The 20,290-nt window shown below is 49.4% G+C and overlaps 1 protein-coding gene across 1 annotated transcript; it reads left to right on the top strand.

Annotated features, from left to right (window-relative positions):
- Positions 1 to 733: 733 nt before the first annotated feature.
- CHID1 (chitinase domain containing 1) lies at positions 734 to 15,450 on the top strand. Its single transcript, XM_032968746.2, has 12 exons — positions 734 to 897; positions 1,966 to 2,115; positions 3,520 to 3,652; positions 4,591 to 4,635; positions 5,394 to 5,500; positions 6,339 to 6,400; positions 7,478 to 7,570; positions 9,322 to 9,426; positions 10,307 to 10,456; positions 10,885 to 10,965; positions 14,272 to 14,314; positions 15,177 to 15,450. Exons 1-12 carry the CDS (start codon positions 796 to 798, stop codon positions 15,273 to 15,275), a joined length of 1,170 nt encoding a protein of 389 aa, XP_032824637.2. The 5' UTR covers positions 734 to 795; the 3' UTR covers positions 15,276 to 15,450.
- Positions 15,451 to 20,290: the final 4,840 nt, after the last annotated feature.

Below are 20,290 nucleotides of genomic sequence, written 5' to 3'. Positions count from 1 at the left end.
TCTACGTGACTTACGACACATTTATAAATAACGCGATCTAACCCAAAAACCTTTATTATGAATAACGATGCTGCCACCATGCGTAAAAGAACGGAAAAGTCGGCAGGAGTGGCGATGTGGAGCTTGGATGGGATGGAGGCGTGGTGATGGTAGGAGGAGGCGTGGTGATGGAGGGAGGAGGCGTGGTGATGGTAGGAGGAGGCGTGGGAGGAGGCGTGGTGATGGAGGGAGGAGGCGTGGTGATGGTAGGAGGAGGCGTGGTGATGGAGGGAGGAGGCGTGGTGATGGTAGGAGGAGGCGTGGGAGGAGGCGTGGTGATGGAGGGAGGAGGCGTGGTGATGGAGGGAGGAGGCGTGGTGATGGAGGGAGGAGGCGTGGTGATGGAGGGAGGAGGCGTGGTGATGGAGGGAGGAGGCGTGGTGATGGAGAGAGGAGGCGTGGTGATGGTAGGAGGAGGCGTGGGAGGAGGCGTGGTGATGGAGGGAGGAGGCGTGGTGATGGTATGAGGAGGCGTGGTGATGGAGGGAGGAGGCGTGGTGATGGAGGGATGAGGCGTGGTGATGGAGGGAGGAGGCGTGGTGATGGTAGGAGGAGGCGTGGTGATGGAGGGAGGAGGCGTGGTGATGGAGGTGGGAGGCGTGGTGATGGAGGAGGGAGGCGTGGTGATGGTAGGAGGAGGCGTGGTGATGGTGGGAGGAGGCGTGGTGATGGTGGGAGGAGGCGTGGTGATGGTGGGAGGAGTTTGGTGGGGTGTTGTGGGAAGTGGTGGCAGTCGAGGTGCTGTAGTCGGCTGTGATGTCCTCGCTACCGCTGCTGCTCGCGCTGTTGCCGTTGCTGGTCCCGGGCTCTGCGCTCTCGCGGACTCAGAAGGAGCGGCAGCAGAAGCCCGAGGTCACGGTGAGGGGCCCACTCCAAAAGACAAAGATCCCCCGTGTAGCCTTCACTGACTCTTGGGCCAAGTGCTGTTAGTGAGCGCCTATGAAGGCCGGCACGGCACACGAGGGGGTGGGTGGGTGGCCAGCACGACGCCCGGCCGCCTTTGTCTCACCGGTGGCGATGTTTACACACCGCACCAGGTTACTCATTTGAGGCTGAGCCGACCTAGGGGAGGTCCAGAACCGGTTCAGATAATCGTCACCTGGTGTTGGCCTTGACATTGAACTCGGGTGCCCCCGGGATCGTAACGCAGCGGGCTAATCGCTGCACCACCGCTCCCCATCCTCCTGACCCACGACTCCACTCCAATCTCTCCCCGAGGGTCTTGCTTGGATGCCGCCTGTCTCGCAGAAGCTCGTCTCCTTAGCAAGCTAAACAGGGTTTGAGCCTGGATATTAGCCGGTAGTGAGCCTTGCATTGACTCAATTCGCAATAATCATCATCATCCCATAGCTGTCAGCTCATACGGTTTAACTCCGTGTATTCTTGTGCAAGGCAATTGAGTTTTGAGGTCCCTACGGCGTACAGACGTTTCAATGCGGGGAACAAATACAATGTGTTGTCTATTTGTGTTTCTCCCTTGTGATGGGACTTTGTAGGATGAACGTTGAGATTTATAAGGGGCACGGGGTGACCAATAAGGTCTGAGTTGGTCTGTAATAAGGTAAGGGCATTGATAAGGGGTTGACAGGTATTCGATCCGTGGGCAGATAAGCCCGTAAATTTGGTGTCTGCTGCACACATTTCGTCATTTGTTTCCACCGTTTCCTCCGTCTTGCAGTGCCAGTATGCTCAAGTAGTGTGGCCACATCTTTCTGGCAATCAAATCTCTTCCGATGTCCTCAGTCGTCAAACCATTTCTCCTCTTGGGTCTTCCTCTCGTTCCGGTGTACTTCCATTCCCCCCCCACCCCCCCGGACAACAACACCGACAACACCGCACTTTCTGACCCGGCATACATTTTTCTTTGTAAAATGACCATCGGGTCAGAGTCAGAGTGTGTGTATGTGCATGGTTGTCCTTCTCCAGCTGCTGGAGGCGGACGCCAGCGTGTGGGAGCGAGGCCTGGTTACTCTCTCGCCACGCTCCAAGGACATCGTGAAGGAGCACGCGACCTTCTGCCCTCGACGGAACATCTCGACTCGCTTCGCTGGCCCTGTCCTCGGCTACATCACACCGGTCAGTGTACACGGGGGGTGGTGTCGGTGGTGGTTGCGGCGAGGTTGATGTTCCACGGGTGCTGTGCTGCACGGGTCGGCTACGTACGGTGCGAAAGAAGTTCAACATACAGCACGTACAATGGCGCAGCGGGTGGTAAAGGTACCGCCCTGTAATTTCTCGCACGCGTCACCGCTAGCCGAAGGGGCGTTCACTGAATGGGAGCTCAAGAGGGTGCCACCTACCTCTTTCGTGCTGACCAGTTTTCTTAAGACGAGGAGAGTGTACCCACACTTTGCCCCACCACACCCGACCTTCCGATCTACTGCTGGGTGGACCATCAAGGGGGGGGGGGGGGTGATGGGTGGGAATTTAAGCAACTTGCCTCATTGTTTCAACTTCCATGCGGGGGGGAGATTAAACTGGTGACCTTTTATCCGAAGACTCAAGTCTAAAATTAGTACCTTGTGTGACACAGCCCTGTGTATGTCATCCTGACTTTTAGAGGTGCTTACTCGGGCATGTTGTGCTGAAAGAGTATCTGGTTTTGTAGGCATACGCAGATGTCGGAGCATGTAAGGTGAAAAAGGGGGCCTTCAGAGTTGATGTGTTGGTCACAATGCTGCTGGAGCATTATAAAATGATAGATCACAGGTAGACAGCTTCTGTGGCTATTTAATACGTAGACTTTCGCCACCAATCTTATCCATGATAGAGGCGAAATGTCGTACTCGAATTGTAAATGTTGTGGGTTTACTCTCCAACACACCGGAGTGCTGTACTAGTAACGAATTGGCGTGTTTTGTTTACGTGAAATACCTTACTCATTGGCTGTGTCAGGTTTAACGACACGTTTATATTTATGCGATCTAGCTCAAAAACCTCTCTTATGGATCTGCGGCAGTTGTTAGGAGTAGGTACGTTGGTTTATTGTATGTCTATCTCGTAGATGCAGGAATTCCTACTTTATCTGTAATGTTGAGCATCATGTTAACAAGTAATGGACTTAAATTGCATAACCTAACACACTTTACACGTTATATTTTTATTATTTTATTGTTTCCCTTCTACGTGACTTTACCGAAAGAACCAAGAATATGAATCCCTGCAGTCACGACCGCTTTAAATCAAAATTTTACACTTTACACGGTTTTGCCGAACTGCAGTATTGAGGCCACCAAAACGGATACGGCACTTTCAGTGTAGCTTCAATGATGTCCACCAAAGCCACTCCACGAGAAAATGAAAAGTCTATGTAGGCACGGGAAACGCCGAGTCGTCTTTCTTTAAAATGGCACGTGAAGGACGTTTGTTGTTAAACTTGTCTCACTGGATGTTCATGATGTGATTTTCTTTCACGGCGCTTGCACCTATTACTGTACACTAACAATATGTGTTTCTTTTCCTCCTCCTTCCCTTCCTCAGTGGAACAGTCATGGATATGATATTGCAAAAACCTTGGGGTCAAAGTTTACGACCATTTCTCCAGTATGGCTGCAGGTGAAACCCAAGGTTCAGGGGTCATATGACGTCACAGGTCGTCATGACATTGATCAAGGTTACCAAACTCTACACACACGCCTCACTCTCGACTCATTAAGACACCGTTTAAACATAATTTGCATTGCGTACAACCCCGGTTCTGAATTGTAAAATCACACTTGCAAACCATTAATATAAAGTGGTGGATGCCCCCACTGAAGATTGAGCATCCGTCATGGACACACTTCCAAGTCCCAAAAACATATATTTGAGCGTCTCTGCAGGGATACATTAAGAGATGGAAAGAGAAGTACATAGATTAGAGAAAATATGCAAGTTTGGAAACGTGATTTTATCTGTTATGATAAACATTTGGCTACTATACATTGCCATGTGATAAGCCACTTTCGTTGAGCTATCATTTGTGGCCAGGTCGCTTCTGAAAAAGAGCTATATCGCTAGGTGGGCCTACCTGGTAAAAGAAAACATAAAAAGTAAAAAAAAAACGCTTAAAAGAATGGGCTTGGGCAAGACATGTCACGAGGAGGGATGATGATGGCTGGTGGTCGAGACTCGCAAAACTAAGCCACGGAGGGCACACGTTCTGCATGGGTTTCCTCCCAAAGCTTAAAAAAAACGCCACGCGATGTAACTGGTATTGGCCAAAACAATCACAGTTCTGAAACATTACTTGCAAATTACTTATTTGGGATGACGTACAGCAACATCGCCCCCCCCCCCCTACTGCAAAGCCGTGGAAGAACATTCATGAAAAATGATGAACAGGCATAGTGGTAAATGTGTGTTTTAGATTCTTAATTGCATATTGATAGGTTTTAAAATTATTTCAAAAGTAGTCCAACACTTTGCGCATGTTACAATGACGATTCTAATATATTGTTATTGTCCAGAAACTAGAAGACTGTGGCTGTGTAAGGTGTCATAACGTAACCCGAGCTATCTTTGCCAACTAATGTTGGGCATTGTTGTGCTGTTCACACTTTGGCCATGCAGGGTGGATACGGGACGTGAAACGAGGAAAAAAGGATCTCAAAATCCGTGAGTAAAAAAACAACAACTCTGTTCTCATTTCACACAGATCGCTTACACATTGTAGTAAAAAAACAACAACTCTGTGCTTCATGAATTGTATCCGTCATTATTTACACTGGTGGATGAGAGTTGTAGTCCTGGAACACAATCCTGACAATTGTTATTTCAAAAACTCCCCGTCAGACCTCCGTGGATTAGTTTTTGCCAGGTATTCCAGCCAGTTTCCTCAAACCTGACAGGTGTGTACGATGTGATGGAGTGCTTTCTTATGTTGTGGTAAATGCAGATTGTGCGAATGTGTTATTCGGAAGGTTTTGTGTGTGTGTGAGATAGGAGGCGAAACTCAAGCTGGACTAGGGTTGACTCCTGTCCTGGTTTTCACAGGATAATACCATTGAGGCAGCTGGCTGGCCAAGAAAGATTTGTTAGTCTTCCCAGGAAATTTAAAAATCCCAGTTTTCATCGTTTGCAAACAATGATAGTCCACGCAAGACGTTGCAATTCACTTTTAGTATACCCCCTCTTCCGGTATTGTGAGATATTCTTCCCACGATAGGTTCTGTTTTTTGAACCTGAGGGGAGGTGGCAGATCCAGGCTTCAGAATATTTATACTGGAGGAATCCGATGAGCTGTAAAGCTCTTTTTCACAGATGTCCAGGAGCTTGATCTGTGTTGGGGGTCGAGAGTGATGGGCGTGTGGCGTGTGTCGCAGTGTCGCTGCTAGCCGTCGTGCGAGCGTCTCGGTGTGGTGTGCCGTGCCCAGTTCCTCGCGTGCTCTTCGAGGGATGGAGCACGGCGGATTACGCACAAGTGTTTGGCAGCCGTAAAGAAGCAAAACTCCTGAGCAAGGCCCTCATAAAAGTCGCCAAGGTGCGTGACTATGTACATATACTACATGCGCCGTGTACCTGGGTTTGGATGGTAATCATCGCATCTCTGTGAAAATTTCGCGGGAAGCTATTGGAAAAGTCGTGAAACTCTGCAAGGCTCTCCTGGGTGAACGAGCGTAATAATAATAATAGTAATAACATCAGATAACGTACAAATAATACTCCTAGCATCTCACCGTGGTCTGTGCAAGACACCTATTCAGACTTGCCTTCACTTATTTGATTAATTTTGATCCATTTACTTTCTTACGCTATTCGTCGCGCGGGGGGTGCACTTTGTTTTGCTCAGTCGGTGTTAGCCGCTGAGGGCGTGACGGGTTTCTATTTTCACTCCTGTTGCTCCGTGCCCCACCCTGTACCGTGCCCGCTCCGCTGTAATGTGCACGATGCCCACTTTGAGGGCGATATTGGACATCAAAGTAAAGGATTGATAGATAAATAATGAGTAGCCATACAGCGCATATGACATTTAAAACCAGTTGAGAGCAACGACACGGATCCCATTTGCAGGGGGAAGTGATTTTTTTTCTGTCGGTTGTCTGCGAAACAGTCCACTCGGCTTCTGTTGCTGGAGCAGTGGCGAAATTTCCTGCAGCCTTGCACCCCTTTGGTTCTCAACTGTAAAAAAAAAAGTATCATGTTAACACATCGGTTTGATGAAACAAAGTAGCTGTACTTATGTGCCCGTGCTTAATGCGTTTCGATGATTCGACTTCTAAAACAAAATCTGGCCGCGTCTCGCACCCCCGCAAAGGGCATCTCGCACCGCCAGGGGGTGCGGAACCACTGTGTAAACGTCTGCCGTGTTTGACCCTCAGACGGACAAGTTTCATGGATTTGTGCTGGAGGTGTGGAGTCAGTTTGGCGGCCATAAGAAAAGGCAGGTCGTAGCTTCTCCCACGTACACGCACACACACACACCGCGTGCCAGCTTTAGTTTGTCGTCCTTCCCCCTCGCCTCCGATCAGCACGTTTGGCCACGTGCCGCGCGAAAGAAGTTCAACGTACTGTACACACGTCCACCAACATCACCCAGAATGCAACCGCACTAGCCAGGTCGAACCTGCCCTCTGCTGTACACCAGATAGCCTCACAGAAGGCTCTAGACATCTGCTATACATGGTGGTTGCCCATACCAAGCACTATCTAGGTCGAGCCTGGACCCACACCGACGGGCAGTGCAGTGAAATTTGGTCAAATGACCCTGAATCTGCACAGTGTGTGCGGAATGCCCTTATCCAGGAGTGGATCGACAGGGCTGTACGGGCGCACATGCATCATGTTCACTGGTGGTGTCGCCAGACCCTGCAGAGGGAGCACCATCTACAGTTTGTGCGAGGTCGGAGCTGCTGCTCAATTACGAGGTTGTCCCCTTTTTAAATATAACAAGTGGGCGCTAATTCACTTGTATTGAATACGTTGTTTTATGTAGTCATTGGTGGCGACTTCTTCCATGTAAAGGACGGGCCTTTGATCCCACAAATTCAGAGACATTGAAAAGCCAAAGTTTCCTCTTGCTCAAATGATCATTGAGGCAGTATCCATCTCCCATTCACAGCTTTGAGCCAGTGGTGAAAGATCAACATTCCTATGGTGAGGCAACGACCAATGACTTACCCGACAAAGTGGCACTGCATTTGTCAACCAGGATTTGAACTCACAACCGTTTGATAGAGAGCCACTCACCTCCACACTGCCCACAATGCCTACTGCTCGTTTGTGGCCACCCATCCAGGCGCCGTCCAGGCTCGTGCTCAGCTTCCAAGGGCCGATTGGATTCGGCACACGTTGGATGATTTGATTAAAAAAAAGGCAAAGGCTGCTGTGTAGCCGTTAGAAAATCTTCAGACGTAACAATTTCACATTCGTTAAAAATCACATAAATGCCTCTGCCAATTGACGTGTGTCGGGCCGTCTGGCTGCCTCCATTTCGCGGTGTTGGTGCCGGCGCCCACAGCGATCTCATGAAGCTGATCGAGCGCCTGGCCGAAGACTTCCACGCGGAGCAGCTCAAGCTCATCCTGGTCATTCCTCCCGGCATCGTCCCGGGGTACGTGACATCTAAAGCACAATGGCGCGTTACGTGATTCTTTGTCAGCAGGAGTCGTTATGCTGGGGGGGGAGGAGAACGTCGACGTGAAATGACGTCAGTCAACATCCCTTGACATTCCCCCCCAACCCAGCGTTGGTGTACACGGTGCTTTTTCAGGAATATGTTGCTGTTTTTTTCCTGGATTTTCTGTTTGCACAGTCACATAGTCACTTTAAGATGTTTTCTTGTTCGTGTTTTTGTTTTTTGTTTGTTGCAGTTGCACCCGATTCAAGAGCCGAATGACTCACAGGGCTATACCAAATAAATGAAACTGAAAATTGAAACTGAAAACCAACCACCCGGCTCCCTTAATGCACTCTACTTGACCATACTCCCCTCTAGACTGTTCACCAACAACCCTCACATGGGAGTCCCTATTCAAGGACCCTGGTGTACAGAATAATACATGAAATACCATATAGTGTAGGATTTTACTCGCAGAGCAAAGCTTGGCAGTTTCGAGTGGGCTGTTGAGTCGACCACTGCTGAAACTACTGTTGCTACCGCTGCTGGTAGTGTAGCTGACCTCTACTGTGGGTAGCGCCTGATGTCTCCCAAATCCTATGGGCTCCTGAGTTTTTTTTATACCATACCCGGTCAATCGGAGAGCAGCACCACCCTTATCCATTACACCTGGCTGCCTAATTGCTCCGAATCAGCCCTCTGCACAATTCCAGACAATCAACTGCTTAATTTTAAAACCATGCAAAATAGACCAAAAGTGAGCCAGCACTTTCATCTTCTGCTGGGGACAATGCAGCATTCGCCCCCCCATACGTGTGCAAATCGAGCCAATCACTGCTCAATCCAAGGTCATTGCCACGAGCCTCTATTACCAGTGGGCGTTTTGGCCTAGACAATTTTCGCTGTCATCCCCGTGCCCGCATTGTCGAAAACCTGCGCACACTGAGCAGACACTGCACCACAGCCATACACACATATCTTGCAGCCAGTGACTAGCTTGACACCCTGCCGTAGGATAATAATGGCGAGATGCCTTTTCTGGGGGTGCGAGACATGGCCAGATTTAGTTTTTGAAGTTAAATAATTGAAACACAAATTCAGCACATGCACGTAAGTACAACTACTTTGTTCAATCAAACTTTATGTATTTATTAACATTATACATTTTTGTAACAATTGAGAACCAAAGGGGTGCAAGGCTGCAGTGAAGATTAAGAACCACTGACAGAGAGCGATGGTAATTATTACCGACCAGTCACTGGCCACCCGCTCCTTCGCTCATCATGACTGCCCTTGTATGAAACTGCACTGTCGAGAACGCGACACCAAGCTTTGTACCAGCGTCAACCTCGTTGACCAGAAGAGGGCAGGGGGAAACCTGTGAGGCTTCGCTCGCTTTATACACAGTGGGTCAATTTGCTCTGTGTGTGTGTGTGGCACTTAACTTGGCAGTGTGTGGCATCTCATGTTCAGCTGGCAAAACGTTGGTGTTTTATTCATCGGCCGCTGTTTAACATTGGCCATGTTTCGTCATGAGTTTTTTTTTTTCTCCCCAGGATAGTTTGCGTACAATGAATGTGGCTCATAATGTAATTGCTTTTAATTTGTGACGACACGGTTTCCCCACTTTTCACAACGGTCAGTGCGGAACCTCGTCGTGTAATAAATCGATCGGAACTTATTATATTCACACCGACCGCACCCGCGGCGGCGCGCGTGCCCTCTCTGTGTGTGTGTGGGACCAGGCCCGGGGAGCAGCGTGGCGAGTTTGGAGAAGCCGAGTTTTCTCGCCTGGTGCTCACCGTGGACGCATTCAGCCTCATGACCTACGATTACTCCAGCCCGGCACGGCAAGTCCTCTCCGCGCATCCACGCCACACGCTCACAAACACAACGACGCGCACAACCGGGCAAGCCCTACAAAGCACAACCAAGGGAATTCATCTGCACCATTACCGCGCCGCTGTACCTTCGTAGCGTCTCCCCCTCGTTCATGCACCCCTGAAAGGTCACTCGGATGTTTACATCGAGGTATCTCCGCGTGCATGTTCCGCAGTTTGTCCCTGTGCATGCCGCACCATTTGTAGGCTGTCTTGAGAAGCGGCTACACCACGTCGAAAATGATGCATTCAGCAACTTGTGTTGTTGAATGCATCATTTGCCATGATTAATCCACTGCTGGATGAAGGTCTCCGTGAGCTGTAGCTGTCTCTCACGGTTTTGTGATGTATAAATGCGTACATGAGCTGCTATGTATGTGTGTATGTTGAACTTCTTTCGCACCGCACGTAGCCAACCGTGCTAATTGGAGGTGCGGGGGAAGGACAACAAACTAAACACAAAAAGCAGTTCTTAAGAAATTACTTTTCAATCTATATTTAAAAGTGCATAGCTCCAGTGGCTTCCTCATTTCGGAAGGAAGAGCGTTCCAGACGGCCGCAGAAGCGCATCTGAAAGCGCGCGATGCGGTGGCCATCTTTGTTCGATGGCCAGCAGCCAAAAGCCGCTGCTGCTGCTGCGAGGATGACCGCCGGAGTTTACGCGATGATGGTTTATGCTCCTTGACGAGATAAGCAAGGTATTGTAATCGCTCCATACTCCACGGCGTGCCCGCTCTCCATGTCGTTCCGGTTATGTTTAGACTTTATTCTAAATCTACTTTTTGCCGAGATGAGCTCAAATGCGGGCGGTTGCTGCTGCCGGCGGCGGCGGTGTTTGGCGGCGCGGCAGGCCCGGGGCGGTGGCGCCGCTGGGCTGGGTGAGGAGGTGCGTGGAGTCGCTGGACCCGCTGTCCCAGCACCGAGAGCGCATGCTGCTCGGAGTCAACCTCTACGGCATGGAGTACAGCGCCACGGGAGGGCAGCCCATCCTGGGGATGCGGTACGTCAACGCTCGTTCACCACACACACCTGGTTCGGTAACCAGCTCATAGACCAAAGACAAAGATCCCCCCGTATAGCCTCAATAAGCTGTTGGGGCAAGTCCATAATAATGTATTTTTTGGGATTAGATTGTGTAAATATAAATGTGTCGTTCGTTACTCACCACCACTTGGAACAGCCAATTGGTAAGGTTTGTCACGTAAACAAAACGTGCCAAATGGTTGTTAGTTCAGCACACCGGTGTGTTGGAGAGTAAACCCACAACTTTTACGAATTGAGTACTGTGACGTTTCGTTGGTGAATACAACCAGCTCGTCGGGCGATTTGTTTTTGTTACGAATTACATTGCACTCACGATTTTTACCGCAGCGATGGAGGGAGGGCCGCGTGTTCACGTGCGCACGCTCGCGCTGCTCACGGTTGCAGGTACTTGGAGATTTTAATGAAGCACAAGCCCAAGCTGAAGTGGGACGAAGAGACAGCCGAGCACTTCTTTGAGTACAAAACGTACGTACGCCGACGCAGTGAAGTGGTTGGCTCACGGCTCGCATGCGGCAAGCCGCCTTGTTTATTGCTGCAGTGTGCATTGACCGTAAAGTACTCACCGTCTGCTTCGCAGAGGACGTTAAAGATCCATTTGACGTCATTCGTAACGATTCGGGTACATTTTTGTGCCGGTGTGACGGTCCAAATTCGCTAATAATTCGAAAGATATTACCCACAGCTTACTCAATTGGGATGACACAAAGGAGCAATTCTCCCTCCCTGCCCCCCAGTGGCAGACTGATGTCCACTTGCAGTTCAGGTGCAGAGTCACCCTGCACCGCGCAGTGACAGCTGCTACCGGGGGGTGCCCTTTAAAACGTGTTGATGTGGGATGTGTGATGCAAGTCGATCGTCGCGTGCAAAGCCGCTCCGAGATGCCCTGGTGTAAAGGAGGGGTGACTCTATCAAACGCAAATCACTGTCGTTATCACGTGGGACGACGGGGATGTCACTGCACAGGTGCTGGGAGTTGTGCTGCACCGCTCCTGGTTGCGCTGCACTGCTCCGGGTTGAGCTGCGTGCTGTCCGGCACGGTCTCGCTCCAGGGGCTGGCAGCCGCACGACACGCGGTGCGACCAGAAGAGCCATCACGGAAGGGTCACCGGTTAACTAGACCACAACGGGGTAACTAGACCACAACGGGGTAACTAGACCACAACGGGGTAACTAGACCACAACGGGGTAACTACATAACCGGGTCAGTAACACACTGCCTGACCCACGATGCCGAGCGTGACATTGAAGACCGAAGACCGAGGATCGAAGAGACGTAGCACCGACGGGTTCCATTCCAACAGAGAGCCTCGACCGCTCTCAGGACTTCCTTTTTATGCGCCCGAGCGTGGCCTGGCTCCGCCCTCGGCCACGCCCCCTTCTAGATCCTACTAGAAGGCTCTGGCCCATATCACGTGTCCCTCGAGCCCCACTTTCGGGCCCCCTTGCTACCTTGCCCCGGTCACAGTGCCCTCTCGGGTTCGCCCAGAGTATCACGTCCTCACTTGCTCTCTCTCCGACCCTCACCAGAACTATGCCCCCTAGGGCCCGCTTCCATGCCATATCCACTCTGGTGCCAGAGAGAGACTCAAGACGCGCAGTTACACTCTTGTGACAGTAGCCGGCGCTAAACACCATAGTGACTCCATATAAGTCACTACAAAAGGAATGTGGGAAACAGCTGTTTGGATTCTGTCCACAAGTTTTTTCACCCAACTTGGCATGGTTGGCCCCCTTAAGGAGAATCTGTTGCAGATCGTAATTCGTCGTTTGTTTTCCCCAAAACAAAATCATCATGCATTTTCTCAGGAAATCAATGAAATTATCACGTAAAAAAAATTCAAGCAAAGATCGTGATTCTGTAAACGTTTCTGAATACACTTACTGTGACGGTGATCCAACGGAACTTCAAGAAGAAAAAAATAGATCAGAAGTGATGGGACTGCTTTGGTAGTGGTGTACAAACACGTAAGAAACATCTCACCACCCCCGTCATTCAAAGTCTTAAATGGACATATTTCAGTCAGCGGTCCGTCTGGCTTTCAGAGAAGAGAGATTGACATTTATAGTCGGAGCTGGAGCTTTACACTGCGGTCCCTTGAAAACACTGGGCTACGTGAGGCAAAGGGTACAGCCCTGCGATGGCTTTCTCACGCCACTGCTGGTGGAAGGGGACTCGGCTAGAGAGGGCTCTGAAGCGGCCCCTCTAGACGGTTTTTATCCAACTCTTACACACTCTCGGCAAATCCGTGAATGATGGGGAGGGGTGGGGGAACGCATCGCAAGCAGAAGAATTGTGAAGGCTGGAGAACGGTACGTTGCAACCGAGATGCAAAAATAAATGTGTCAAAAGCACCCAGCCCTTGTGCATTTTACATCGAGCATCAGCGGTTCCTAAAGAAGTGCATCGTGGTTCTTTCACACTGGCCAGGCATCTCCTGTCACACGCAATCTGCCTGCGGGACAGCCTGCAGCGTGACCCATTTACGCTGATGCGTGGACAGAGGCGGGTGGGTGGTTTAAAAAAAACTTCTCCTGTTTCAGCTGCCGCGCCGGGAGATGCGCAATGGGAAATTAATAATAATAATATGACACCGTCCTTCCACGCCAAAGCCACAGCAGCTCTTCGAGAAGGGTCCTCTGTTGTCACGCTAATATCGGTGGCCTCTAAAAATGGGCCTTGTCATAGAACGCCTGAACCTCCGATTAACACGGCTGGCTACGTATGGTGCGAAAGAAGTCCGACATACACGGATACATACGGACGTCTTTTAGTAGGAACCAGGATAACCTGAGCAAAGTTGCTTTGTGGGGCAATTTACTACCGATAGCTGGGTCTGGATTTGAGTGGTGGTTGCCAGCATTGGCTGGCGTGCGCCCGGCCCCACGCTCCCGTTTGGCTTCGATCTCCGCCAGTAGGTGGTGGTGCCCACCTGCGTGTGTGCGCCCACGGCTCCTCCACTCAAGGAGGGGCTTCAGATTACATTTTTAGAGATAAGTGGGTTTTCTGGTGTTTCGGGGGTTGCCAAGGTTGTATTTGATTTTGTATTTTGAGGCTCGCGTGTATAAAATGTTAACGGCGCCCGTTGTTTCTGCACTAAATGTATTCACTGAAATATTTTATAAAATATTAGAATTATTATTTTTTTTGTTCTCAAAGTTTCAAGATAACTTTTTTTTAATGTGTTCAATCATTTCAATATTTTAATGTAAGCAATCGTGTACATAAAAAAATACACCGCGTGGATTTTTCACCATTTTCTCTGGGCTGTGACTATGTAACGCTCGATTGAGCATTGGGAAATCTCTCCGACGTGCTGTGGAACGTTGTGTATGGTGGCGTCGTGTTGCACTTGCACGTCTGTGTGCCACCGGTGTAACCATGTCGTCCGTGTCTCACTGGTGTACCGTGTCGTTCGTGTGCCACCGGTATACCCTGTCACACGACCATGCAATCCGCCCGAGTTTATCCATTGTGTGACTTTGGAAGCGTTACAATAGGGATTGTTGCATCCAAGGATTGTGGGAGATGGCCGATGGCCTGGGGGAAACTTTCATCCAATCTAGCAGTGGCTTGATGGAGTGCTATATTTTGTATTTTTGGAAGGTACAAAAAATATGTTGTGTCAGGGGGCATTCTTACATTTACCTGTTTTAAGTTCCTGGACATCTAAAAAAAAGAGCTTTATAGCTCATTGGATTCCTCCGGTATGAATACATATTCTGATTCTGAAACGTGGCACTGGTTCACACGAAGTTGTGTTGATGTGGCAGGGACAGAGGCGGCAAGGGAATCGTGTTCTTCCCAACACTGCAGGTGAGCGACATTCGCGGACACGTCACCCGATTGCGCCCAGGTGCACGGCCCCTGTTGTCTTGCAGGATTTGATGGATGACGTCCACTTATCTTCAGTCGGGGAAAAATAAGTCTCAATTGATCACGTTAAATGTCTGCACGCACGTGTCGCAAGATGTTCTGCACTCACCCCCTGCATCGCTTGAATGCATTCCATCGCCACACCCCTCCTCTCCCCCTTTTACCTCCACTGCTGTTCCCTTGATAAAAAATATTCATCCCTGGCCTTTCGCTGTTCTCAATTACGTATCTGTCCCACTCTGTACTTGTACCTGTCCCTCTTGCTCAGTCTGTGCCCGTAACTGTCTGCCTTCCCCCTCCTTCTGTGCTCCCCCTTTCTCGCTCTGCCCGTATGTGTGTGATGGGCGGTAGTGTAATGTTCAGCGCTGCACCACGAACCCAGTAACCCGAGTCCGATTCCCGCTCACGGCCAACATCGGTGACGATTATTTAAACCGGTGCTGGGCCTCCCCTGGGTCGACTCGGCCTCAAATGAGTACCTGGTGCGACGTGTAATTATTACCACTGGGGAGACAAAGGCGGCCGGGCGTGGTGCTGGCCACCCAGCACTCTCGTGTGCCATTCCGGCCTTCGTAGGTGCTTGCTAACAGCACTTGCCCCAACAGTCTTTTAAGGCTACACGGGGGATCTTTGTTTGGGCACGTGGCTCTTTGTTTAGGCACGTGTCTCTTTGTTTGGGCACGTGTCTCTTTGTTTGGGCACGTGTCTCTTTGTTTGGTCACGTGTCTCTATGTTTGGGCACGTGTCTCGCTTCGTGAACCCCGCTCCGTGTCTGCCGCGTCCCCCTGTGTCCCCGCTTCAGTCGGTGTGGGAGCGCCTGCACCTGGCGAGCAGCCTGGGCACGGGACTGGCTCTCTGGGAGCTGGGACAAGGCCTCAACTACTTCTACGACCTGCTCTGACCTCAAAGAAAGTGTGCACGCGCGCACAGACCACACGGCTCTGTTGTCATTCTGACTCGTGCGTAAAAAAGATTCATATTTTTGGACACGTTCTAATATAATTGGCTTGCAATGATGTACGCGTTTGGGATTATTCTCAGATAATTTATAAACGTCTGCTTTTGTGCTGAGTGTATTTTGACTCGTGCCTTTCTGTATAAGGGGAAGTTATGAACTTGCACCATAACAAGAAAATAACTTTTATTTTACCAGGTAAAGCCCACTGAGCTATATAGCTTCTTTTCAGAAGCGACCTGGACACAAATGATAGCTCAATAAAGTGGCTTTCCACGTGAACAGCAGTAACATAATCGTAATCATCTAAACCTCGTAAGGAACATTATTTCCCTTCCACTCCAAGAAGACGTCCTCTGTCACACGCACAGTTCTCGCGATCCGCCATCACCAGGTGGCCCTCTAACCCCCTCCGCCTCGCCCCTCCCACCGTGGCGTGGGCCCCGAGTGAAATTCATGAAATGTGGCCCTTCGACTCTCCAATCCCCCCCCCCCCCCTGTTTCACCGCTCAAGAGTTGCTCGTCTAATCTCCGCACAGATATAGTCACGAATACACTCTTGTAACCGCCTTCTGGCCACGCCAATGTGCACGTGATATGGTCATCAAACGTAGGCCGGGGAGGTTCGTCGGGTAAATGCGCATATCGCTGCGTCGCCGCGCGCTCCCCGATTTACATTTAAAGAGCGACGGGCTGTGAATTCATGGTGTTAAGTAAAGATCAGTAGGTAGGGGCGGCAGAGGGCCCATGATACTGCACGCGTGCGCAAGCAAGAGCCGCAGCTAAAACGGCAATAACATCGCTGCGCGTTCCGTGTTGTGTGAAATCACGTGGTGCGGAGACGTAATGGCTGGGGGTTCGTGATAAATCAACCGCTTGCGAATTGCCAACAAGCAAAAAAAAATGTTAATCAAAATGTGTCGACGCAAGGATTAGGCCCCAAGCATCCACGGGGCTTTGTGTTACTCGGGTTGTGAATGTAATTTTGTGAGTATATTTACAGTGATGGTGATCGATTACAATTATACATGGGCGTTTATATTGAGGCAATGCATATCTATCAACCCCTTATCAGTGCCCTACCTTATTTCGGACCAATTCAGGCCTTATTGGTCACCTCGTTCCCTTATAAATCTCAACATTCATCCTACAAAGTCCCATCACAAGGGAGAAACATAAACAAATAGACAAACATTTCATTTTTCCCGTATTAAAACGACTACACCGTATGAACGTGAAAACTCAATCTCCCTATACAAGAACACGGGGTAAACCGTATGGGTTGATAGGTATGGAAATGGTGCTCCAGATGATGATGATGAAGATATTCCTGTAGCCATTGTTGCTGCTGATATTGCGGCCTGCTGACTCTGAAAGCGAAGAAGACAATGCCGAGGCGAGGGCATTTCCGACTGTGTGGCAGTCGCAACTCCGCAGATATATTCCAGAACCCACGGCATGAATGTTGTTGTACACAATCACTACGTCCGTCCTTGCACACCAATGTGTACTGTGGCCAATAAACTCTTTCAAGTCACCACCGGGTGTATGGGGAAGTGCACAAAACACTTCGCCACGACTCCCGTTCAACAACACGCGCACGTCAAAGTGGGGGCGATAATTAACTCCAGCCGCCTGGAGCTTGCCGAAGAGCAAACGTGACGCCGCTTCGCCAAACCCTTTCGGATCGATACGCATTGGTTCTTTCGGTAAAGTCACGTAGGTAGACATAAAATAAATCACGACGTTTCGAGCGCAGCACAAGTGATAATCGGTAAAGTCACGTAGGTAGAAATAAAATCAAATAAATCACGACGTTTGGATCGCTTGTGTTGCGATCGAAACGTCGTGATTTATTTCATTTTATGTCTACCTACGTGACTTTACCGAAAGAACCATAGGGTATGGATTCCTGCAGTCACGAAAGCTTCAAATCACCCTTTGGATCGACCTGAACTTTTTTTTTCTTCAAAACGGTGCCAACGTACGTATGCCGAGAGAACACGTTGAAGCGGACTTGTGCCCAACTTCACAGGAGCTCCGCGATCGAACACTCGTGCGTGCGCGTGTGATGATAATTGACCGACACGCGACCCTTTAGCGAAACGCATGCATTTATGTACGTGTGGGTGCTGCACACATTTCGCATCGGACAGAGCCAACCGTGCTCCTCGGAGTGGGCGAGGGGGAAAGACAACAAACTGAACGCAAAAAGCTGTTCAGTCTGTGGTCCCTCACCCGCAACCCCGATGTGTTATTTTTTTACCTAAGTTTTATCCATTTTAGAGCCCTCCTGTCGACGCTTGTGTTGAGCTCTTGATGGCACCGTAGAAGCGCTGCATGGACTCCGTCGGTAAGAATCAATCGCTGTGCATGCTACTAATTGCATGCTACTAATTGCATGATGGGAAATACAAAAGTAAAACTGAACTGAACTTTTTTATTTTTTATTTTACTAGGTAAAGCTCACTGAGCTCTTTTTTTTTTTTACAAAAACGGACCTGGCCACAAATGATAGCTCAACGAATTGGCCTATCGCGTGGAAATGTATGGCAGTCAAATTTTGTACTCTACACTCAAGTTTCTGAAGGTGGAGGGAAAAACCGGAGGACCCGGAGAAAAATGCACGCAATTTCGGGGAGAACGTGCAAACTCCAAATATGCAGGGGTCGGGATCGAATCGTCGACCCGCAAAACGGGCGAGGCAGCTGACAGCTCACCACTCGTCGTGGTGCTGGCCGTGAAATATGAATCGAGACCCCCACTGCCCGGACCGTGCCACATCATCATAATCTGTATTTAGACTGGAGGAATCCGATGAGCTATAAAGCTCTTTTTCACATATGTCCAGTGGGAGCGGGTCAGAACGTTACACCAAGAAACAGTACAAAAACACGATAGGAGTGCAAAGTGTAGGAAAGGTAAACAAATAACTTAAAAATACATACAAATAAACTTTTTTTTATCTTACCAGATCAAGCCCATCCAGCTATTAACTTATTTTTCAAAAGCGACCTGGACACAAATGATAGCTTATGTGGACACAGCAGCAAAATCATCTAAACCTGGTTAAGAACAATCTTGATTTGAAGTTTTCGTGACTGCAGGGATCCATACTCTTTGGTTCTTTTGGTAAAGTCACGTAAGGTATCAAATAAAATCAATTAAATCACCACGTTTCGGGCGCAACACAAGCGTCCGTGATCAGGTGGGACAACCACAGCAATCAACAATTGTCGTGATTTAATTTATTTTATACCTACGTGACTTTACCGAAAGAACCAAAGAGTAGAGTTCTGGTCAGGAACATGATTTCCCTTCCGGTCCAAGAAGACGTCCTCCTCACAGCCCCAATCCTCGCAACCCCCCATCAACAGGGGGGGGGGGGGCCTCTAACCCGCTCCGCCCCCCTCCGCCTCGCCCTTCCCCACCTTGGCGTAGCCATGGTCGACATGGGCCCCGATAAAAAAAATCGTAAAATGTTACCCTTCGTCTCTCCAATTCGCCCCTCCCCTCCCCCCCCTGTTTCAACGCTCAAGAGTTGCTCGTCTAATCTCCGCACAGATATAGTCACGAATACACTCTTGTAACCGCCTTCTGGCCACGCCAATGTGCACGTGATATGGTCATCAAACGTAGGCCGGGGAGGTTCGTCGGGTAAATGCGCATATCGCTGCATCGCTGCGCGCTCCCCGATTTACATTTAAAGAGCGACGTGCTGTGAATTCATGGTGTTAAGTAAAGATCAGTAGGTAGGGGCGGCAGAGGGCCCATGATACTGCACGCGTGCGCAAGCAAGAGCCGCAGCTAAAACGGCAGCAACATCGCTGCGCGTTCCGTGTTGTGTGAAATCACGTGGTGCGGAGACGTAATGGCTGGGGGTTCGTGATAAATCAACCGCTTGCGAATTGCCAACATGCAAAAATTTTAATCAAAATGTGTCGACGCAAGGATTAGGCCCCAAGCATCCACAGGGCTTTGTGTTACTCGGGTTGTGAATGTAATTCTGTGAGTATATTTACAGTGATGGTGATCGATTACAATTATACATGGGTGTTTAAATTGAGGCAATGCCTACCTATCAACCCCTTATCAGTGCCCTACCTTATTTCAGACCAATTCAGGCCTTATTGGTCACCTCGTTCCCTTATACATCTCAACTATCATCCTACAAAGTCCAATCACAATGGAGAAACACAAACAGACAACATTTTTTTTATCCCGTATTAAAACGACTGTACGCTGTATGAACGTGAAAACTAAATTTCCCCGTACAAGAATACGGGGTACACCGTATGGGTTGACAGGTATGAGAATGGTGCTCCAGATGATGATGAAGATATTCCTGTAACCATTGTTGCTGCTGATATTGCGGCAGTCGCAACTGCTTGGCAGTCGCAACTGCGCAGATATATTCCAGAACCCACCGCATGAATGTTGTTGTACACAATCATTATGCCCGTCTCTGCACACCAATTTGTACTGTGGCCACTAAACCCTTACAAGTCACCGAAAAAAACAAAGAGTATGAATCCTTGCAGTCACGAAAGCTTCAAATCTAGAACTAGGCAAGGTAGTTAACATATCGCTACCGTAATTTAAATTGTCTTCATGCCGAACTTTTGGGGAGACGATGAAAGATAAATTAAACTCAAACTGTAAAAAAAAGAAGTAAATGAGACATCCCATTTACTTTTCTTTAGGCGCTAGGTGGATTGATAACATCGCGGGGTCGTGAGCGGTGACTCGGGAAGGCCTCTCATCCAGCAGTTGATCGACAGAGTTACGACGACGTTCAAATAATGGTCACTTTGAAAAGTTCCAAGCCGTGACAATAGCCCGCGAGAGTTCGTTGGCCGGGCTATTCATGCGCGCATTGCCCACCCTTATCTTTAGCGTTCACACAACACAATCGGTGCGCGAAGCCCTCTTCGCAAGCGATCCCCCCCCCCCCATTTGCA

Source organism: Petromyzon marinus, chromosome 40, assembly GCF_048934315.1.
Source record: "Petromyzon marinus isolate PM22_M1 ecotype Great Lakes invasive population chromosome 40, UKy_Petmar_22M1.pri1.0, whole genome shotgun sequence".
Taxonomy (NCBI): domain Eukaryota; kingdom Metazoa; phylum Chordata; class Hyperoartia; order Petromyzontiformes; family Petromyzontidae; genus Petromyzon; species Petromyzon marinus.
This window is presented reverse-complemented; position numbering and strand designations above follow the sequence as displayed.